We start from the raw sequence: 17,725 nt of genomic DNA on the forward strand, positions 1-17,725 counted from the left end.
TCACGCGGCGTTGACGTTCACGTTGTTTCCGCCACGGGCCAGGATCTTCCACGCGTCATACATGTTTGCCACACATCTCTAGAGTACTGGTACAATATACTAATAAATGAACAGCTACAAAGCTTCCTCTAAAAAAAAGAAAGAAAGAAAGAAAGAAAAAAGACTACAAGCTAGCGATAGATGTTAGATGTTTTGGGTTATGGTCTTATGGACTAAATAATTTTAATAAATCTCAAAATCTCACTCACACATACATGTATATATAAAAAATAGAGGATATTAGTTCCATCTTGTTACTTTAAGTGGAGTGAGACCAACTTAAATAGTTGAGTTATCTCTATCTTGTTGAAGCTATTGGGAAGAGGAAAAGAGAAAACCACACGCGTGCACACTCGCTTGCCTCACCAGGTAGGACGGGGCTAATGGACGCATTTACGATATGCGCGTGAATAGTCCAGTGATTTCCCGCTCCGCCCCTTGCGGGTGCGTGGCTTGCTACTTGAAGTTTTTGCATGGATAGAAAAAATTGTGCCGATCTATTTGGTAAGTAACTATTCTCGTATTATGATAAGTGTGTAAACGGCAGATAATTACCATAATGTTGTGATTGATTGAGCGGCTAATTGCTTTCCTTAGTTGCGTGCGATGCGTGTATAAATATAGGGCGAGACGTCGTCCTCAGTAACACATCTCTTTCTCGCTACATTACTATGTTGCTGCCTTTTTCTCCATCCCGTCGCCGATGTGCCATCCATGTCGGGAGAGCAGGCTCTGAAGCCTACGTCTCCTCGCGTTCCTGCACGGAGTAGGGGCCGTATCAGGTTTTTGAAAACGCCGTCGTGACTGCTCGCTAGACGTCTTTTTCCATCTACGCCCGGTGTTCGTCGATCTCCGTCGATGGTCTCCTTCTTCTTTTTCCTTTGCGCTGATAACCCCGCTGTAAGAATGTCTATCTTCTCTTTGTTGTTCGGTCCCATATCATTTCTGTTGCTAGCACTAGATATAGTGACCATTTTGCAAAAAAATTTGAAACTAAACAAGGCCTAAGTTCCAAAATATTTTGGGCCAAAAATACAAAATTTTTTGCTATTTTGCATTTGGAAGTAAACATGCCAAAATATTTTGGCTCTAAATTTTTTGCAAAATTAAATAGGGACATTAAGGCCTTGCTTAGTTTCAAATTTTTTTGCAAAATGGTCACCGTAGCATCTTCGTTTGTATTTGAAAAATATTGTGCAATCATAGACTAACTAGGTTCAAAAGATTCGTTTCATAAATTACGGGTAAACTGTATAATTAGTTATAATTAGTTTTTGTTTTTATTTATATTTAATGCTCCATGCATATGCCGCAAGATTCGATGCTGACAAAAATCTGAAAAAAATTTGCAATTTTTTTTTTAACTAAACAAGGCCTTACCAGACTCAAATTATTAATTGGTTTCCTGTTATGTTGAACCCGTAATTATTACCTCGGAAACAAAAAAAAGGATGAGTACAGAGAGAGATCAAGTAGCAAAATTGCAAATGCCACTAACTCGACGAATGCTCGCGAAGATCCGCCACGTAGCGGCGTAGGCCATCTCGTCGGTGCCTTCCATGTTCCCGATGACGTGGCTGCTAAAGAACTCTCCCAGGCGGCCAGGCCCAGGTGCGCTCGCCGTCGCCGCCGCCACCTCAACCGCTGGGGTACAAGCAGGCGGCGGAGGGCGCAAGAACCGGGCGGTGCCACCGGCCACAGGCGGGTCAGAGCAATTGAAGGAAACGGTGGAGGGGATTCTTCTTGGGAGAGATAAGCTGCGGTTTTTCTCTCTTTCTTTTTTTTCATTCCAGTGGGTCAACCTGACCTATATGTATCTATCTACAGCTGCTGGTTGGGTACAAAACTTTCTCGGCATCACTTCCACACTGTGGAAGGCCTTATGATGGCACGCAAATACCTCCAAATACTTTGCAACAACCTACATTCCAATTTCCAAACTAAGCAGTGCAAATAAATGTATCAATCAAACTTGTGTTAAATTCATCAGTAACAGCACAATAGAAAGGAAGCACTGCACAGTGCGCGAATCAATTTGGAAGTACAGTGCTGAAGTGTTGATGTCAACAGAAGTAAAACATCTACTCAATCACATGAAAGAAGTACATCATTTGCAGTGTTTGCCGACATGAAATTCCACTGCAGCAAGATTATTCATGGTGGATGAGAGTAAGTGTATCTTGCCTACATAAATCAAAATCTCTGGTTGCCACAATTTATCAACTTTAAAGCACAACATAGAACGTTCTTTTTTATTTAACATTGTTGCCTGACCGCAGAAATAGGTAGAGCTCCATCTCAAGCAACTATGCCTTTGCTGGTGCCACCTGTAGCAGAGTATCAACACTGTTATGTTTCATAAATCATCTCAATGTAAAGTGTAAAAAAACAAAATAGCAAGCGTTCGGGTTGTGTATAATAGCTAACCTAACATGACACATTTGTTGTGGGATCACCCACAATAAACTAAACCGCAGTTGGTGCTGATGGCACAGTGATGCAAGGCTGGGCAAAAATAGACCACGCCGAACTAACCACACGTCCACACCATACCATAACTTACAGATTTTTTAGTGGTCAGTGTTCGGTGTGGTGGGAGAAGCCATGCCTGCCGGTTTAGAGTGTGGTGTGGTTCATGAGCGTCAGAAACCAATCACTGAGAGAACCAAACAAACGGAGCACGCTGCGTGCTGGCCATTGGCACAATTCACACACATGTGGCCCAAACAAACAGAGCACGCTGCATGCTGTCCATTGGCCCAATTCACACACATGTGGCCCAGCCCAACTGTCAAGACCACATCACTCCTGACCCCAGATGTCATGTGGGGGGGGGGGGGGGGACAGTACCAGCGGTGCACCCCAGCTCGAGACGCCGCCAGGAGCGCGCCACAGGAGCCACATGCAAAACAGGCGGCTGTAATCAATAGCAATTAGCAGCTAGGTTGGGGGTTACGAGATTAATGGCTGGGCTAGAATCGAGGAGGTACTAACTGGGGAGACTCCTATTTATACTCTGCGATCGGCCAAGGAATGATAAAGCAAGAACAAACCTATTCCTAATCTCCCTCTGTTTCTCTTAATCGCATCCCCTTCACAATTGGGCGTCCAGGGGATAATCCCCGCGCCATTATCAACCCGAGCTACGAGCTCTGTAGTCAGGGTCCTGCTACCTTGGGCGCCAACGCCCTTGACACCACACCCCTTATGTTGCTATCCAGTTATCCACCTCCTTCCCTAATCTAACCCAGGCAGTGAGGCAAGGGAGCAAGCCGGTGGCCACGACAAGCATGCGATGTCACAAACCTCCGTGGATGCACAGGCAACCTAGTCAAGTGTGCAAGTTGACAGTCACCACTAGCACGCTAGCCTTCGCGGGTCACTGGCAAGCATAGGACCATGGCCACCATGCCCAGCTCACACACAAGCAGCCAAAGGCATGCATCCAGGCTTTCATGCTGAGCTTGGTCGGTTGTGTATATCAAACTCTCCCCAGATCTAACCAGGGCCTTATTTTCCAATTGTTTCCCCTGATTTTCTTATCATTTGCTGTCACGTCGTTATTTCTTCAGAGAACACTGAAGACTCCACTGAATAACTGAAAACCAAAGTGTGCAGTGCTTTGGTTTGTGGAGACAACATTTTTGCTCAAAGAAACCGACCGAAGAAACAATAAACCTAATGCCCAGGCCTAAGCACAGATGCAACCTTTTGCTTTGACAAATTATTTCTCAGTTAAACATTCTAGTTATCGAAGTCTCAGGAACTAAACTACTATAGACAACATTGTACAAGTGTTAGTATAACTGGTTAAATTTCAGAGAATTACCTCAGTCTTGTCTTCCTTCTTTCCACCAAAAAGCTTGAAACCGCCATAAATAAGAGCCCCCCACATAGACAGGCTTGCTAGAACAAACTACATGAGGGAAACATAGTTATAAAAATTTCTCCATGGTGTAATTAATTACAAAAGAAACTCATGTTCATTTGGAGCTGCTATATAAACATATCAAAGCACAATACTACAACTATGATTAATAGAGAACACATGAAAAGCAGATACCATAAACAAAAAGATACAATATAAAAATCAAATGACCTCACCTTTTGTGGGTGCAAATAAAATCAAATGCATATCTCATATATAAAACCACAACACTTTATACACCTCATAAAGACAATTCTTAACGACTCCTAGATCTGATGAAGGTCCTCAGAACGTACACCAAAGAATTTATTAATTTATCTATTGAAACAGTGCATCAAAGGTCCAGTTTTCATATTAGTAGAAATTTAGAATACATTCAAGATAGCAAGATACATCGATATGAGTCAGCTATTGTTTGCAGGCGTTATTATCTGTATAAAGTGTAATTCAAGAATCATTAGGTACTAACTTGGCAAGCCTAGAAGGGGAGAAAAGAAAGGGGGAGGGAGAAGATGAGGTTTGGATGTGGGAAAGATCCCTAAACATCGGGATTGTGGAGGCATGGTCAGTGGCAAACAAACAAGATTCAGTACCAGTTGAGCTGAGATTGACAGCCTCACCCATTGGCCACCTAGCCTCATTGACCAGGCCCTAATTGTAGTCAGGCCACCTTGACTGGTTTTTGAAAGAGTTAAATGCATCAGCGGCCCCCGAACTTGCCAACGGATGTCACTTAGGTTCACTAACTTCGAAAATGTATTTCTGAGTCCTGAATCATGTTAAGTGGTGCACCTTACAGCACTAAACTTGTAAAATGGTGCATCGCAGGTCCATTTCTGGACCATACCAGCCATTGCAGTGCTAACAAGTTTAGGGACCTAAAATGTATTTTCAAATTTCATGGACCTAAGTGGCACCACTTGACAAGTTCAGCCGCTCATGCATTTAACTCTTTTGAAACACTTCCTGCCAACATATTTTGGCTAGACTAGAGGCGTGCATGTTGGGTAAGCAGCCAGTAAAATGTACTTGGATGAAGTACTTTACATGAAGCAAGGCGTTTTCAAAGAAGGATTAATGTCTTCCAGGAAGAAATTCGATGACACAGTTAAAACGAGAACAAGCTATAGGGTCCAACAGCTCTAGTTTTGCAAATGAAGTATTATAAGCATGCATCCAGTGCCAGTCGATTTTTCAAGAGCTTGGCTAAAAAAATGCATATGGAAAGGTAAAAAGAAATATTGATTCAACTGATGACAGAGGCAACCTAAAGATGTAGGTTCAACCTGTAATCTGACTACCTGACCATAAAGATTGGCACTAGTTACAAACACGTGTAGTTTCCACACAGAAGACATTCGACACCCAAATGAATTCAAGAGCTCAGTGACCCAGACTCATAAAGAAAATCAACATACTCAAGTTGTACGCCTAATCCTAGCATGATGATCAAGACCTCAATGCCGTTAGCTTCAATGACTTAAAACAAGAGATTCGAGGGTAAACTCACGTGCTCTTCCTTCCACTTGCTCGGGCTCAACGGATCTTTCCACAAGGGCACCTTGGCAGGTCCATGGCCGTCTGGCAAGCACACAAAACAAATCCATCAGCATTCAGAAAGGTAAGCTATCAATCACAACGATATGACGCCACAGAAACAACAAATATTATTATCTGCGTCGTGCGATCCCCCAAATCCGACCGCATCGGGACTAGGCTACGTATACCCCATGAACACACCGAATCCAAAACTAAATCGCAGCCGAGAATCTGGCGAGACGGATCCAGGAATGGTCGCAATCAACGAGCGGATCCGAACGACCAGCGCACGCGATCCCTACCTAGATCTGGGGAAAGGGTAGGGAAGGTGCACGTACCAGCGGCACCGGCAAGGCCGCGGCGAGAGATTAGGCGGGCGAGGGGGGACGCTGAGGAGGAGGAGGAGGCCGCCGCCGCCGCAACGAGACGAGACGCCATGGCGATGGATTCGTTCGCAGTGGTTGTCTGTCTCTCGCTTTGGTTCCTCGGCGATGGTCGGAGACGCGGCTGCAAGTTTCTAGGGTCCGCGGAATTTATATGGGCTGGGCTGAGATGGGCCGTGTCGGGTAGAAACGAGCCCAATATCTTATTCATCATTCGTCATGTTCGATTCCTTCGTCAAACCGGCCCACTCAATTCTCATCCCATCATCACTTGTATTTATTTATATGATTTTTTAGTACAAAAACGAGAATTTCATATTTAATATGATCGAAACTTAAAAATTAAATATTTTATAAGAACAACAGCAGAACTTGCTGAACAATGTTCTCTACCAGATAATTCACTAATGTAAAGTTCTTATCAGAGTATATTATTTTGAACAATATTGGATGACTCAAAATAATATTGTCTAGGATTCAAGCACAAACTTAAATAGACCATAAATTCAGCAGAAACAGAATTTTGAGAACTAGGTCATCTGTAAACTAGTGTACAGTTAAGTATATTTTTTTAATGAACAAGCATGAGACGGTGCTCATTTATTGATAAATAAAAGAACAAGGCACAAAGGAGTGACCTTTATTTTGGGAAAGAAACTCAAAGGAATAAGGCCCTGTTTAGTTTCCCACCCAAAATTTTTTCATCCATCCTATCGAATCTTTGGACACATGTATGGAACATTAAATGTAGATAAACAAATAAACTAATTACACAGTTTGGTTGAAAATCACGAGACGGATCTTTTAAGTCTAGTTAGTCTACTATTAGCCTTAAGTGCTACAGTAACCTATATGTGCTAATGGTATATTAATTATACTTAATAGATTTGTCTTGCAGTTTCCAAACGAGCTATGTAATTTATTTTTTTATTAGTTTCTAAAAACTTCTCCCGACATCCTTCCAACATATCCGATGTGACACCCAAAAAATTTTCATCCCTAATCTAAACAGGGCCTAAGTTATAGAGTAAACTGCACGGCCGGTTCTGAAAGTATTACGTGGTTTTCATCTGAGCCCCTAAACTACGAAATCGCACGTCTAACTCTCTAATGTATTTAAGTGATCTCATCCAGGTTCAAAATATATATAAAGAGGGTTAGAAGCTGACGTAGTCATCTACCTAGATATGATTTAAGCACATGACCCTAATTTAAGTCCACACATGCGGCCGCCGGCTCGCTCCTGCTCACCATCATGGTGCCCGCGGCATACATGTAAACGACAATGGGGGCCGGTTACGCTACCAGCTGGATGAGGTAGACATGGGAGAGGGGTTTGGTGTGCGTGTTGCACTCGCCCACACACGGTGGGGCCCATGCACCAACAGTAGCACCTCCGACCGCACACCAACGCAGACGCCATTGCTAATCGTGACAAAGTGGATGCTGCCACGTTGGGCACCGTGGGACTCTCAGCTTTGGGGTCTTGTGCTTAAATCAAGTCCATATGGATAACCACTTTAGCTTTTAACCCTTTATTGCGTGTGTTTTGGACCTGGTTGAGATCACTTAAATGCATTAGGAAGCTAAATGCGTGATTTCGTAGTTTGGGGATCTTGATAAAAATCACCTAATACTTTAAAGACCGGCCGTACAATTACTCTAATGATGCGCACTACCTACACTTGTTTTTGAGAGAAAAATCCACAAAAGAGAGAAAAAAGCAAATAAATAAATAAATAAATAAATAAATAAATAAATAGTGCCGGAATCCATGAGAGACCAAGGATTCCTGGGCGCTTAAAGAGAATAGTTATTCTCAGCTGATAATTAAAGTCTCAAGTCTGACAAAGTGCTTAGCACCTGACAACGCACAAAGCATCCTCTTATTTTGATTTTGGCCTTCAAAGCATGGTGCGGTAGTTTCTCATATGGTAGAAAACTCTCGCATTTTTCTTTCAGATTTCCCAAGTACCCGTGATTACCAAGGATGGCTTTTCGTGGCCGGTCCATCGTCAATGTGAGGGGTTGCCACCACGCCACGACGAGGCAACTGATCGAATCCGTCTCTTCCCAACTGACGGCATGAATGGTTTCTAGAGCAGTCCAACCCAACTAACCGTTGTTTCATTGCTTTATATATCAACCGCACCTGCACGAGGAATTCCACAAAATACACAAAAGCAGGATAGAAAATGCTCCCTCCTCTCCAGTTCATAAAACACAAGCAACAGATAAATTGCTGACCCTCCCCATTTCACAAAACACAAGCGGATATACAAATCAACTCTCATCTCCATTTGATAGAACAGAAGCATGAACCTATCTTTGAACTGGTAGCTTCAGAGGTTTGTTGAACTCTTCAACCCTAAGCTCAGAATTTCAAGGACCACAAAGTGGCTACAACCAACAATATTCAAATTTTCCTCCACCTCAATTCTACCATGATTTCCGATCACCACCACATTAGATAGTAAGAAAAATAATAAGAACCGTATGTAAATAAATCTTTCATCACGTTCTGACAATTGGCATCGACATGGCATACATAGACACAATCACTTTTGAATCACAAACTGTTACAGAATCTCCGAATGTAATTCATTGTTCCAAACTTCCAATAATTTGCGGCTGCATTGATGCTGCATCTGCATGCATGTTCCTTCTTCCTCAGCTCCCAGAGTACGTCTACTAGTCCGTCTTGATCCGCGGCTGCAGAAGCGACGGCGGGTACAGCCTTTTGCCTCCGGTGGCCTCCAGGATCCGCTGCCCTAGCGGCCGCCTCCCTTGCGCGGTCGCGGCCTCCTTGTACATGGCGTTGGACATCCAGTCCAGGACCTCAGGGGCGAGGCAGGCGATCAGCTGCAGCGGCCGGTACATGGACGGCCATGTCACGTACCAGTCGCCGTTCCTGATGCCGTCCAGCGCCACCTCGCACAGCGCCTCCACTCGCCCCACCGGGAACACCCCGATCTGCGCCTGTCAAAAGAGGTAGCCATCCGCGGCCGTCAGCGATCGAGGTGCATGATGAGCAGCGCAAAAAGTTCAGAGACAGTGTGGGCTTTGTTACAGTTACAGTACATCTCTGGCGTCCTCGTCGACGGCGACCTCGCCGGTTTTCTGGATCCCTTTGCCCTTGGTTATCTCGGACTCGACGTAGCCAGGCGTGAGGATGGTGATGCCGACCTCTGACCCCACCTCGGTTCTCAGCGTCTCGTAGAACCTCAGCTGTGCTGCTTTGCTCGCCTGTTGACAATATTGTGGGGGCCAGGAAATTAGCAACGTTTCGCTAAAATTTAGCTTATGCTGATGCTGATGCTGAAAAGTAGTGCTGAGAAAAAAAAAATCTTTGGTTACGTACATTGTAGAAGGCCATCCTGGACGTGGCCACGGTGCCTGCTGCTGAGGAGCAGACGATGAGCTTCCCTTTGCTGGCCTTGAGGTGTGGAAGGGCATAGTAGGTTGGATAGACAGAGCCCCAGAAATTCACGTCCTGGAACACGTACGCGCGCGCGTACATAATTAATTAATGTCTAATAAAACATTATATATACTTTTAGGCTCTAGCTAGCCAAGAGATCTGATGAATTGAATCGCGATCTAGTTAATTAGGTTTACCATCAGCTTGGTGAAGGCAGTTATGTTGGTGACTTGATCGAAGGAGCAGCTGGACCAGATGCCGGCATTGGCAACCAGATGGTTCACTGAAGAAGAAGGCGACAACAGATGAAACGGCTGTGTTAGTGCTAGTGTGTGTACGCCATTCAGCGCTATCTATGAATTGAACTGCATGTATGTGTATATATGCAACTATGCATATTCATCAGGAGCCGAGCAAGGCCGGGGTACGTTTGCCGAAGTGAGCGACGGTCTCCTCGACGGCGCGCCTCGACTGGTCGGGGTCGGAAACGTCGCCGGGGAAGACGAGGACGTCCGGCGCGCCGCGCTCCAGGGCGGCGGCGGCCACGGCCTTGAGCGCCTGCTCCCTCCGCGCCACCAGCGCAAGGCACGCCCCTTCCTTGGCGTACTGGTAAGCGAGCTCCTGTCCTTCGTCCAATCATCCATGCATGCATGTTTCATCAGTTTCCACTTGTATATACAAAATATCCTTATTGACAGCATTTTTTTCATATGTTTACTAACGCTTTTAGCAACAGATATCGTGAAAGACAAGAAATTAGTAAACTCTACTTGCGTCACCTAAAACCGCCACTATAAATGTTTACACTAGCGACTTTCTTTATAAATCGTTTTGTTCAGAAATTGCAAAATGGACTAAAATAAAATAGCAAAAAAAATATCCGAGGAGGCCGACACTAGGAAGCCACATGCGATTCTTAGCAATTTATCCATTTTCGCGAGAAATACTGCATATGCGCACTTGTAGCTTACAACATAAATGTTCCATTAGTATTCACTTCACCGAATTTTAAAATGAAGATGGATTCAAGTGAAAAAATGATTTAATTACAAAGTTTTATATCACGTCGAGATCAACAACTTTGATTTAAACTCTTTTTCCATCCGAGGTCATTTGCAAAATTCAAAAAATAAATAAATTTTAAAGTCATTAATCCTAAAACATAATTTTAAGCTCTAAATGATTATAAATAAAAAAGTAGTCACTACAAAGTTGTTGATCTTTTTGAATACTAGAACTTTCGTTCAGACCATTTCTCTATCCAAGATCATTTAAAAAAATAAGAAAAAACTATTTTCACATTATCTTAGTGGCACTAGGTTAAGAAAACCTCTAGTATAAAAATGGATGATTTCTAGTGACGGTTGGCTTAAGAAAATAGCCAGTAAAATAAATTTACACTAAGGACTCATATAGTCTTATAGTTTCATTTCTTCTGGCGCCTATACATTATGAATCGTCAGTCAAAAAAATCAATTTTGTACTAGTGATCATCAATATGAAAAGGTACGGCTTTTGTGACCTATGTATAAATAATAACAATTTTGAGCAAGGGTGGAGCTAGGTTAGTTGTTCCATACCCCCAATGACTTTGTTATTTCCCTTACATTATCCTCCTTGAAAGTTGTAAAACTCTCTTTGTATTATTAGACAAAATGGAATTGTAAATTGAAACAGTGAGCTAGTCACCCCAATCACATAATTCTAGCTCTATTCCTGTGTTTAAGTCTACCATTTAAGATCAGCGGTACAGTTCACTATCTCTATTCAGTTGCTCAAGATATTAAATTTTATTAATAAAGCATTCTTTATGGTATACTTTGGTAAATAGCTAGATAGTACAACAATATTATGGTATAAAATCATGATGTTTCAGTTAAAATGCACAAATTTATATAAAGTAGCAACTAGATATAGTTTTAATAGCTTGTCAATGCCACTCGTATAAGAGTCGTCAAGAGACCATTTCATGGTTGTTAAAACATAAACATCGCTTTATGCATGCACGCATGCATATTTGATCTGCACGATAGCATAACATGTATATTTGCTTTAAATAGTTTATATACTAATGGTGATAGAACTGCATAATTTAGAAATATATATTGGCATAATCTATGGTATTTAAACTTTTTTCATTAGCATATGCTAGTAACTTAAATGTAGATACAAAAGGTGGTATTTTAGTTTATTTTTAGTAACGGTGGAAATATCAATTTATGTGAAAATTAAATAGATTACTTAGATTGTGTATCATAACAATTGAATGGTTATTTTTTATATAAATTTTGAGGAATACTTTATATTATGTTTTATAATGAGATAAATTAGTAATTTATATGTAAATTTAGGAACTTCAGATTATGTTTCATAGCAAGATATAAAACTCCTCCCGTTCCAAAATCTAAGTGGTTCTAGCCTTTTTAGGTAAGTTACTTTTGCTACACACTTAAATATATATTATGTCTAGATATATAATAAAAGCTAAGTGAATTTGCAAAAAAAGATAGTATTGAAGCAAACACTCTTGCAATTTATCTCATCACTAGTGTAAGGCCCCGTTTGGCGTAGCTCAGCTTCATCATATAGCTTCATGAACAACTTTCTTATTAAAGCCGAGTTGTTTTGGAAGTGTTTAGTAGTGGAACAAGAAATAAAATAAATATATGAGATAAAGGTATGATAAGTTACTATTTTTTAGCTTTATTCCAACGCATACCTCTGTGAGAGGATAAGAAAAATGACTTCACCCATGAAGCTATTTTGGAAATGAGTGTTTGACAAAAAAAAAGCTCATAATAGCTCTTTGTAGGTTTTATTTCTAATGAAATTGTGAGAAGAGGATTAAAAACAGTTTCACCCATGAAAATATTTTGAAAATAAGTGTGTGGTAAAAAAAATGACACAACAACTTATGAAGTTGTTGCGAGCTGTACAAAACATGCCCTAACATGAACATAAGTTTTATTTTATTTTATTTTGTGTGTGATATACAATGAGAACGTGAAATGATTAGGTCACTTCGTTTCCTTTTCTAGCTACATAAATAATTTCGCATGGGGTTCATGCACTATATATATATATATATATCAATATACATGTGTGCATAACATAACCGAGGCCATGTACTGTACAGGAGTACGTATATTAGAATATTAGATATAGTTTGATACTCGTAGCATTTGTTGACTATTTTGGCCGGAAAGCAATCAAGGAAGGTGACACCTGTTGACAATTGTGGCGTAGAAGAGCAATCAAGGAAGATTGGAAGAAGGCCTGACAGAGATATGATCTCCGGTGTTCTTTTCTTTTTCAAAGTATTTTAATTACTTATTACTTTGTTTAATTGTTGCATACATTTTAAAAATCAAGAATGGAGGCTTATTTGAGATAATTTTTTTCGTCCATCCATTTTTTTTCATCCACATATTTTTTCGTCCATGCATTTTTTTTCATCCACATACCCTTATGCATGTATAATTTGTGCTCATATATGAAGAATAACTCTTGTCTAGCGTGATATGGAGTCCAATTCCAAAGCATATTGAGTTGTGTAATTGTCTATGTTTAACCAAAGAGCACATACTCATGCGCAAAAAAAACCATACCCAATACAATCACTATATATATATATATATATAGTAATTCGTTTTTTTCTTTTCTTATCTGTTCGGCCTTTTCCTTTTTTTAAACACTATCTCCGATGAGTTATTGCATTTGATCCTTTTTTTTCATTTTCGTATACATTCCACTTCTTTTTCCTGATTTTCTCTTTTATTTTTTTCTTCTCCTTTTCCTCTTTTTTCTTCTTCTTTGGACTATGAGGTCCGTTTCATGCTTTTTCCCCTTATTTTTTTGCATGTCATTTTGTTTTCTCGTTTCTCTCATAATATTTATTCTTATAAACATGAAAATAAATAATAAACACAATATTATGGATCTTTAGATCCTTCATCCTTCCCTAATCTTTAATAATCAAATATTCCTACTACTGAATTATAAATTATTGATGTAATTTGATTAAAAATAAAAATTATTTTTATTGCAACCTAGATCAGTTAATGGTCTAAATAATTAAATCATAAATAGAAATCTTGGATAGTTTATTGTCCAATCTAATCGGGAAGCAACAATGGGGGTTGTGCCACCAGCATATGTGGCGCCACGGGAGGCGGTGGCCGCGAGGCAGTGAGGCGGGCACAACGACTTGTTGGGGGTGAAAATGCGAGCAGACAAGGAGAAGGGGGTAGGGAGAGGTTTGCAGGGGATTCCTCTTTTTTTCCATTTAATAACTTCCCCCTCTTTCATGGATAATAAATATGTTTATATATTTGATTCAAAAACAATATATGTTTATATATTTGTACTTAGTTTGCATGACATATATAAGGAATTTGCTAATTAGGTTGGCATTATTCCAATGTACACTTTTATAGACGACCAATGTTCTAATGTAATTATTGCTTCATTTCCGATGAGCAAAATATACATATCTTTAGTAACTATGCAAAGATATAAGTTTTGATTTTCTCTCATTACAACCCACGGATATATTTGCAAAACCCTCATATTTTACCAAAAAAACAAAAACAAAATTTACTAATTTTGACCATCAGTTGTTTAAATATTATACAGGTTTAAGACATGAAAATTACACAAATAAATTTGCATTGTATTCAAAGTGTGTACTCCCTCTATATCTATAAAAAAGTCATTTAAGACAGTGATACAGTTTCTAAAACCTAACTTTGACTTGTTATTTTTATAAAAATATTTTATCAAAAAGTGGTACATGTATCTTTTTTATGAAAAAGTATTTTTCAAGACAAATCTATTTATATGGATTTTACATTTTCAAACTCATCAACTTAAAAGTTACTATTCATGATTTATATTCTCAATGTTTGACTAAAATCTTGTCCAAAACGGTTTTTTTTTATAGGTATGGAGGGAGTACGAGATGATATTAATTCCTTACCAAATGATATATTTAGTTTAACTTTTTTTCTAATAAAAAACTTAATCGCTTCGGAAATGAGGGAAGCATCACGCCCACGTGGCACAGGTTCTATTGTATACTGTGCCTCGAGTCAAATCATTTGATGGGAGTTGGGACTGGGACAGCTCCGATCCCTCAAACTCCAAGGCCATGCATGGGGCTGGCTCCACGTGGCCTACAGCCTATGCATCCTCGTTTGACCGTGCACCCACCGCATGCCGCTTCCACCGTCCACCGTCTCGTGTCTCCTCTCGATGCATGTGCGCGGTTGCTCGGACGATGGCGGCACGGCACGGCACGGCCGGCCACGCTTGCCTTCTGTTGCATTGCCTCCAAATCCGCCGAGGAGCTTGCACGGCCAATGATTTTGTGCGGCCAAATTTGGCCATTTCGGTCACAGAATAGTATTTTTATCTCATAATAAATCAGAATTAACTAATAAAAATAATATGTTGAACAAGGAGCATTTATATATAACCAAATTGGTTAAAATTTATTTTAAATTTATAGTAACAGTACTGATATTTATCTCTCTGTCTAGGTTCACTATAAAAATATATAATAATATTTAATTCAATGTTACTTATTTTATATATCATAATTGTTCGTCTTTTTGGTATAATCTTAGTCAAACTTTAAGCTTTTTGACTTCTCAAAAAATAAGAAGTCCAGGAATGAGAGTAGATAGCTGTAATTTTGTTTGAACATGTGTCTTCATTTTTTCTTAGTCATCTGTGGTCCCAACTAATCATCAAACAAAAACCTGAAAAAAAAAAGGAAAACACGATACGGAAACCTTGACTCTCAGGTGAACGGACTCTCAAGAAAACGGAGCAGAGGAAAAATGATAATGGAGAGAGACCTGATGTCTCACTCAGAAAGAAACGAACTATAAAATAACAGAGCTAATGATAAAGACAAATAGAGCTGAGAAAAGGACATGCGAAGAGGACACGGGAATATAAATAAAAATAAAATCAAGAGAATTAAAAATTAAAAATTAAAGAGGACCAAAACGATGAAACTCTTTATGGTTTAATGTTAGGGTAAGAGGGACGTTAAAACGGGCCATCATGAAATAAATTATAGATTTCAAATTTTATAGAAAGGAAGAAATATATATCATTTTCCATAAATCTTTGATAGTTTTTTTCATCTACACAAGCATATTTTCTATCTAATATTAAAGAGAACAATTAGAGATAATTGGTGTAAGTGTATTGTCCCATTTGTAGCCGGAACTAGTGACTCGTGCTCATACGACTACATGAGTACTAATAGCAAGTGCCAAGCCACAATTTCAAAACATATTGAAACACATGACATGATACCAGCGACGAAGCCAGGATTTGGCCAAGGGAGGGCTCATTCCTCTTCTTTTTCCTCCGGCCCTTCCTTTCCTTCTTCCTCCTCCATGGCGTAGGGGGGCCTTAGGTGGGGCTTAGTGTATTCATGGCCGGTAGCCCGGGTTGAAGCACGGCTAGCACGGGCGCTGGCTTCGTCGCTGAGTTATACGTGTGGTTGCAATGTACGGCCATGTATACTACTTTTTATCTATATAAATGTGCAGCCAAAATTCAATATATTATTAAGGATAGTTACCGGTTTGGTAGCTTCTGGCTTGTTTGTTCTCAACGTAGTTAATAGCAATGTGTGGGATGATTCTCTCTCAGAATTTGTATACAGTTACGTAGCTCGCGATTTCGTTGAGCTTGCGTCTTCTAATGAAGGGCCATGAAGGCCAGATTGAGAATAAAAAAAATAAAAGAATAGTTGAAGTTGATGATTGTTTAGGTTCTTAGCTAATATGTCAACTTGCTATGAGATGTTAGCAAACTTCTCCGACTAAGAGCATCTCCAAAGTCTCTCATGAACTTATTGTCTAAATCATCATTTATTCAATAAAAATTGTTCTTTGTATATTTTCATCATCCAAATTTTGCTATATCTTGTACTATGCACTCTAAAGAACCATTTCTCGTCATCTTTAACTGGCGACAAATTTAGAAGAAGAAGGTCAATATTTAGACACATCTGCTATAAAAGAAATCGTTGGAAGATATATTTTTTTTTTAAAAAAAAACTTTATCTCCCTATCAACAAACAACAAAGAAGAATAAGCTCTTCAGAGTCGCTCTAACACAGTTAAGAGTAGTAGAGCTTGATTTGGTAGAGTTTATTATTTGCAAACGGCGGCTAGACTGACCTCGCCGATGCCGGAGGAGGCGCCGGTGATGAGCACGACCTTCCCTCTGAGGTCCTCCTTCCTGAGCGGCTTGACGAACGCGCGCACCAACAGCTTCACCGGAGCTGAGAGCGGGATGTAGACCAGGATCACCAGCGCAGCTGTGACATGCATCACCACGCTGTGGAGCAGGAGGAAGACCTCCATGTCGTCTTCGTCTACCTGATATATGCTTATCCTTTCTGCGACGATAATATATCTAATGTCGCCGTGACTCTCGTGAGCTAAGCTAGCGCGCGCTGCAGCCTGCAGGCGATGGAACCATCCATGCATATATGGTGGTGCGGAGGCATGCATGCTACATGCCACGCCTCAATCATCATCTCATCATCATCATCTTTGCCTTTGGAGTCACCGCTTCTCTACTGCAAATGATGTTGTCTTTCTCCTGCAATTTTTTTTAAATCTTATTAGGAAACTGCCCGCCCGGATGTCGTCGTTTCTCCCTTGTTGCATCTGCTGCCCCTTAGCTTGCATTAGCTGTGAGAGCATGTGACCACGATGACGTGCATGGTGTTAGAATATTAGGCGATTTCAGTAGCACACAACCCAGATTTTTCAATTTCTCCTAGTAGTGTGGGGTTTTCCTAGTGTTTTAGTATTCAAAAGTTAGTATAAACTTTCCCTAGTAAATACCTCCTAGTGAAGATTCCCTAGTGTTTTGACTAATGATATTGTTTTATTACTAACTAAAAATGCTAGGAGAACTCCACCATTTTGGTAGTGGCAGTTTAATCTAGAAAAAGATAGTAGTCAAAATGAATATGTTGGAGACATTATGTATGTACTTGTGTGTCTTAAACGTGACGAGCATGTAGACAGTACTCAAACTAATAATTGGTATCCAAGACCTTAAAGGATTTGTTCGAACCGTACGTAGCGGCAGAGCTGGATCCATTCGAAGACATAGTACCTGTTGGAGTAGTCGTCCCGCCTGATGCAGTGTATACGAGACGTTATGCCGATCACAAGTGATCCTCCATGAAGTAGATGATGAAGCGAGTAGTCGTGGCGTCAACGACACTTTCCAAAAATGTGATTGCCGCTCTTTAGCCAAGTATATGTGAACTCAAAGACGGCGGGCGTTCTAGAAACCTACTCTCCCAGTTCGCACAGGAAACTAGGATGGAGAGAACCAGAGGACAAGAATCGGAGGCGAAGAAAAATGACT

General features: G+C 40.4%; 2 protein-coding genes across 2 annotated transcripts; both read right to left on the bottom strand.

Annotated features, from left to right (window-relative positions):
* On the bottom strand, positions 2,000-6,014 carry LOC8063010. The gene is made up of 4 exons (XM_002466834.2): positions 5,845-6,014; positions 5,478-5,548; positions 3,869-3,955; positions 2,000-2,366 (listed from the first exon to the last, which is right to left on the bottom strand). The coding sequence occupies exons 1-4, from the start codon at positions 5,942-5,944 to the stop codon at positions 2,346-2,348; spliced, it is 279 nt and encodes a 92-aa protein (XP_002466879.1). The 5' UTR covers positions 5,945-6,014; the 3' UTR covers positions 2,000-2,345.
* On the bottom strand, positions 8,364-16,934 carry LOC8063011 (11-beta-hydroxysteroid dehydrogenase 1B). The gene is made up of 6 exons (XM_002466835.2): positions 16,516-16,934; positions 9,739-9,931; positions 9,508-9,593; positions 9,251-9,382; positions 8,971-9,135; positions 8,364-8,868 (listed from the first exon to the last, which is right to left on the bottom strand). The coding sequence occupies exons 1-6, from the start codon at positions 16,849-16,851 to the stop codon at positions 8,581-8,583; spliced, it is 1,200 nt and encodes a 399-aa protein (XP_002466880.2). The 5' UTR covers positions 16,852-16,934; the 3' UTR covers positions 8,364-8,580.

This window comes from Sorghum bicolor, chromosome 1, assembly GCF_000003195.3.
Source record: "Sorghum bicolor cultivar BTx623 chromosome 1, Sorghum_bicolor_NCBIv3, whole genome shotgun sequence".
Taxonomy (NCBI): domain Eukaryota; kingdom Viridiplantae; phylum Streptophyta; class Magnoliopsida; order Poales; family Poaceae; genus Sorghum; species Sorghum bicolor.

Excerpts from the sequence above, each read along its gene's own strand:
- LOC8063010 (XM_002466834.2), bottom strand. The coding sequence starts at position 5,944 with ATGGCGTCTCGTCTCGTTGCGGCGGCGGCGGCCTCCTCCTCCTCCTCA. Across the intron at positions 5,549-5,844 it reads CGGCCTTGCCGGTGCCGCTG|ACGGCCATGGACCTGCCAAG; the intron begins GTACGTGCACCT and ends TGTGCTTGCCAG. Across the intron at positions 3,956-5,477 it reads GCAAGTGGAAGGAAGAGCAC|TTTGTTCTAGCAAGCCTGTC; the intron begins GTGAGTTTACCC and ends TCCCTCATGTAG.
- LOC8063011 (XM_002466835.2), bottom strand. The coding sequence starts at position 16,851 with ATGCATGCCTCCGCACCACCATATATGCATGGATGGTTCCATCGCCTG. Across the intron at positions 9,136-9,250 it reads CCAGGATGGCCTTCTACAAT|GCGAGCAAAGCAGCACAGCT; the intron begins GTACGTAACCAA and ends TATTGTCAACAG. Across the intron at positions 8,869-8,970 it reads TCGACGAGGACGCCAGAGAT|GCGCAGATCGGGGTGTTCCC; the intron begins GTACTGTAACTG and ends CTCTTTTGACAG.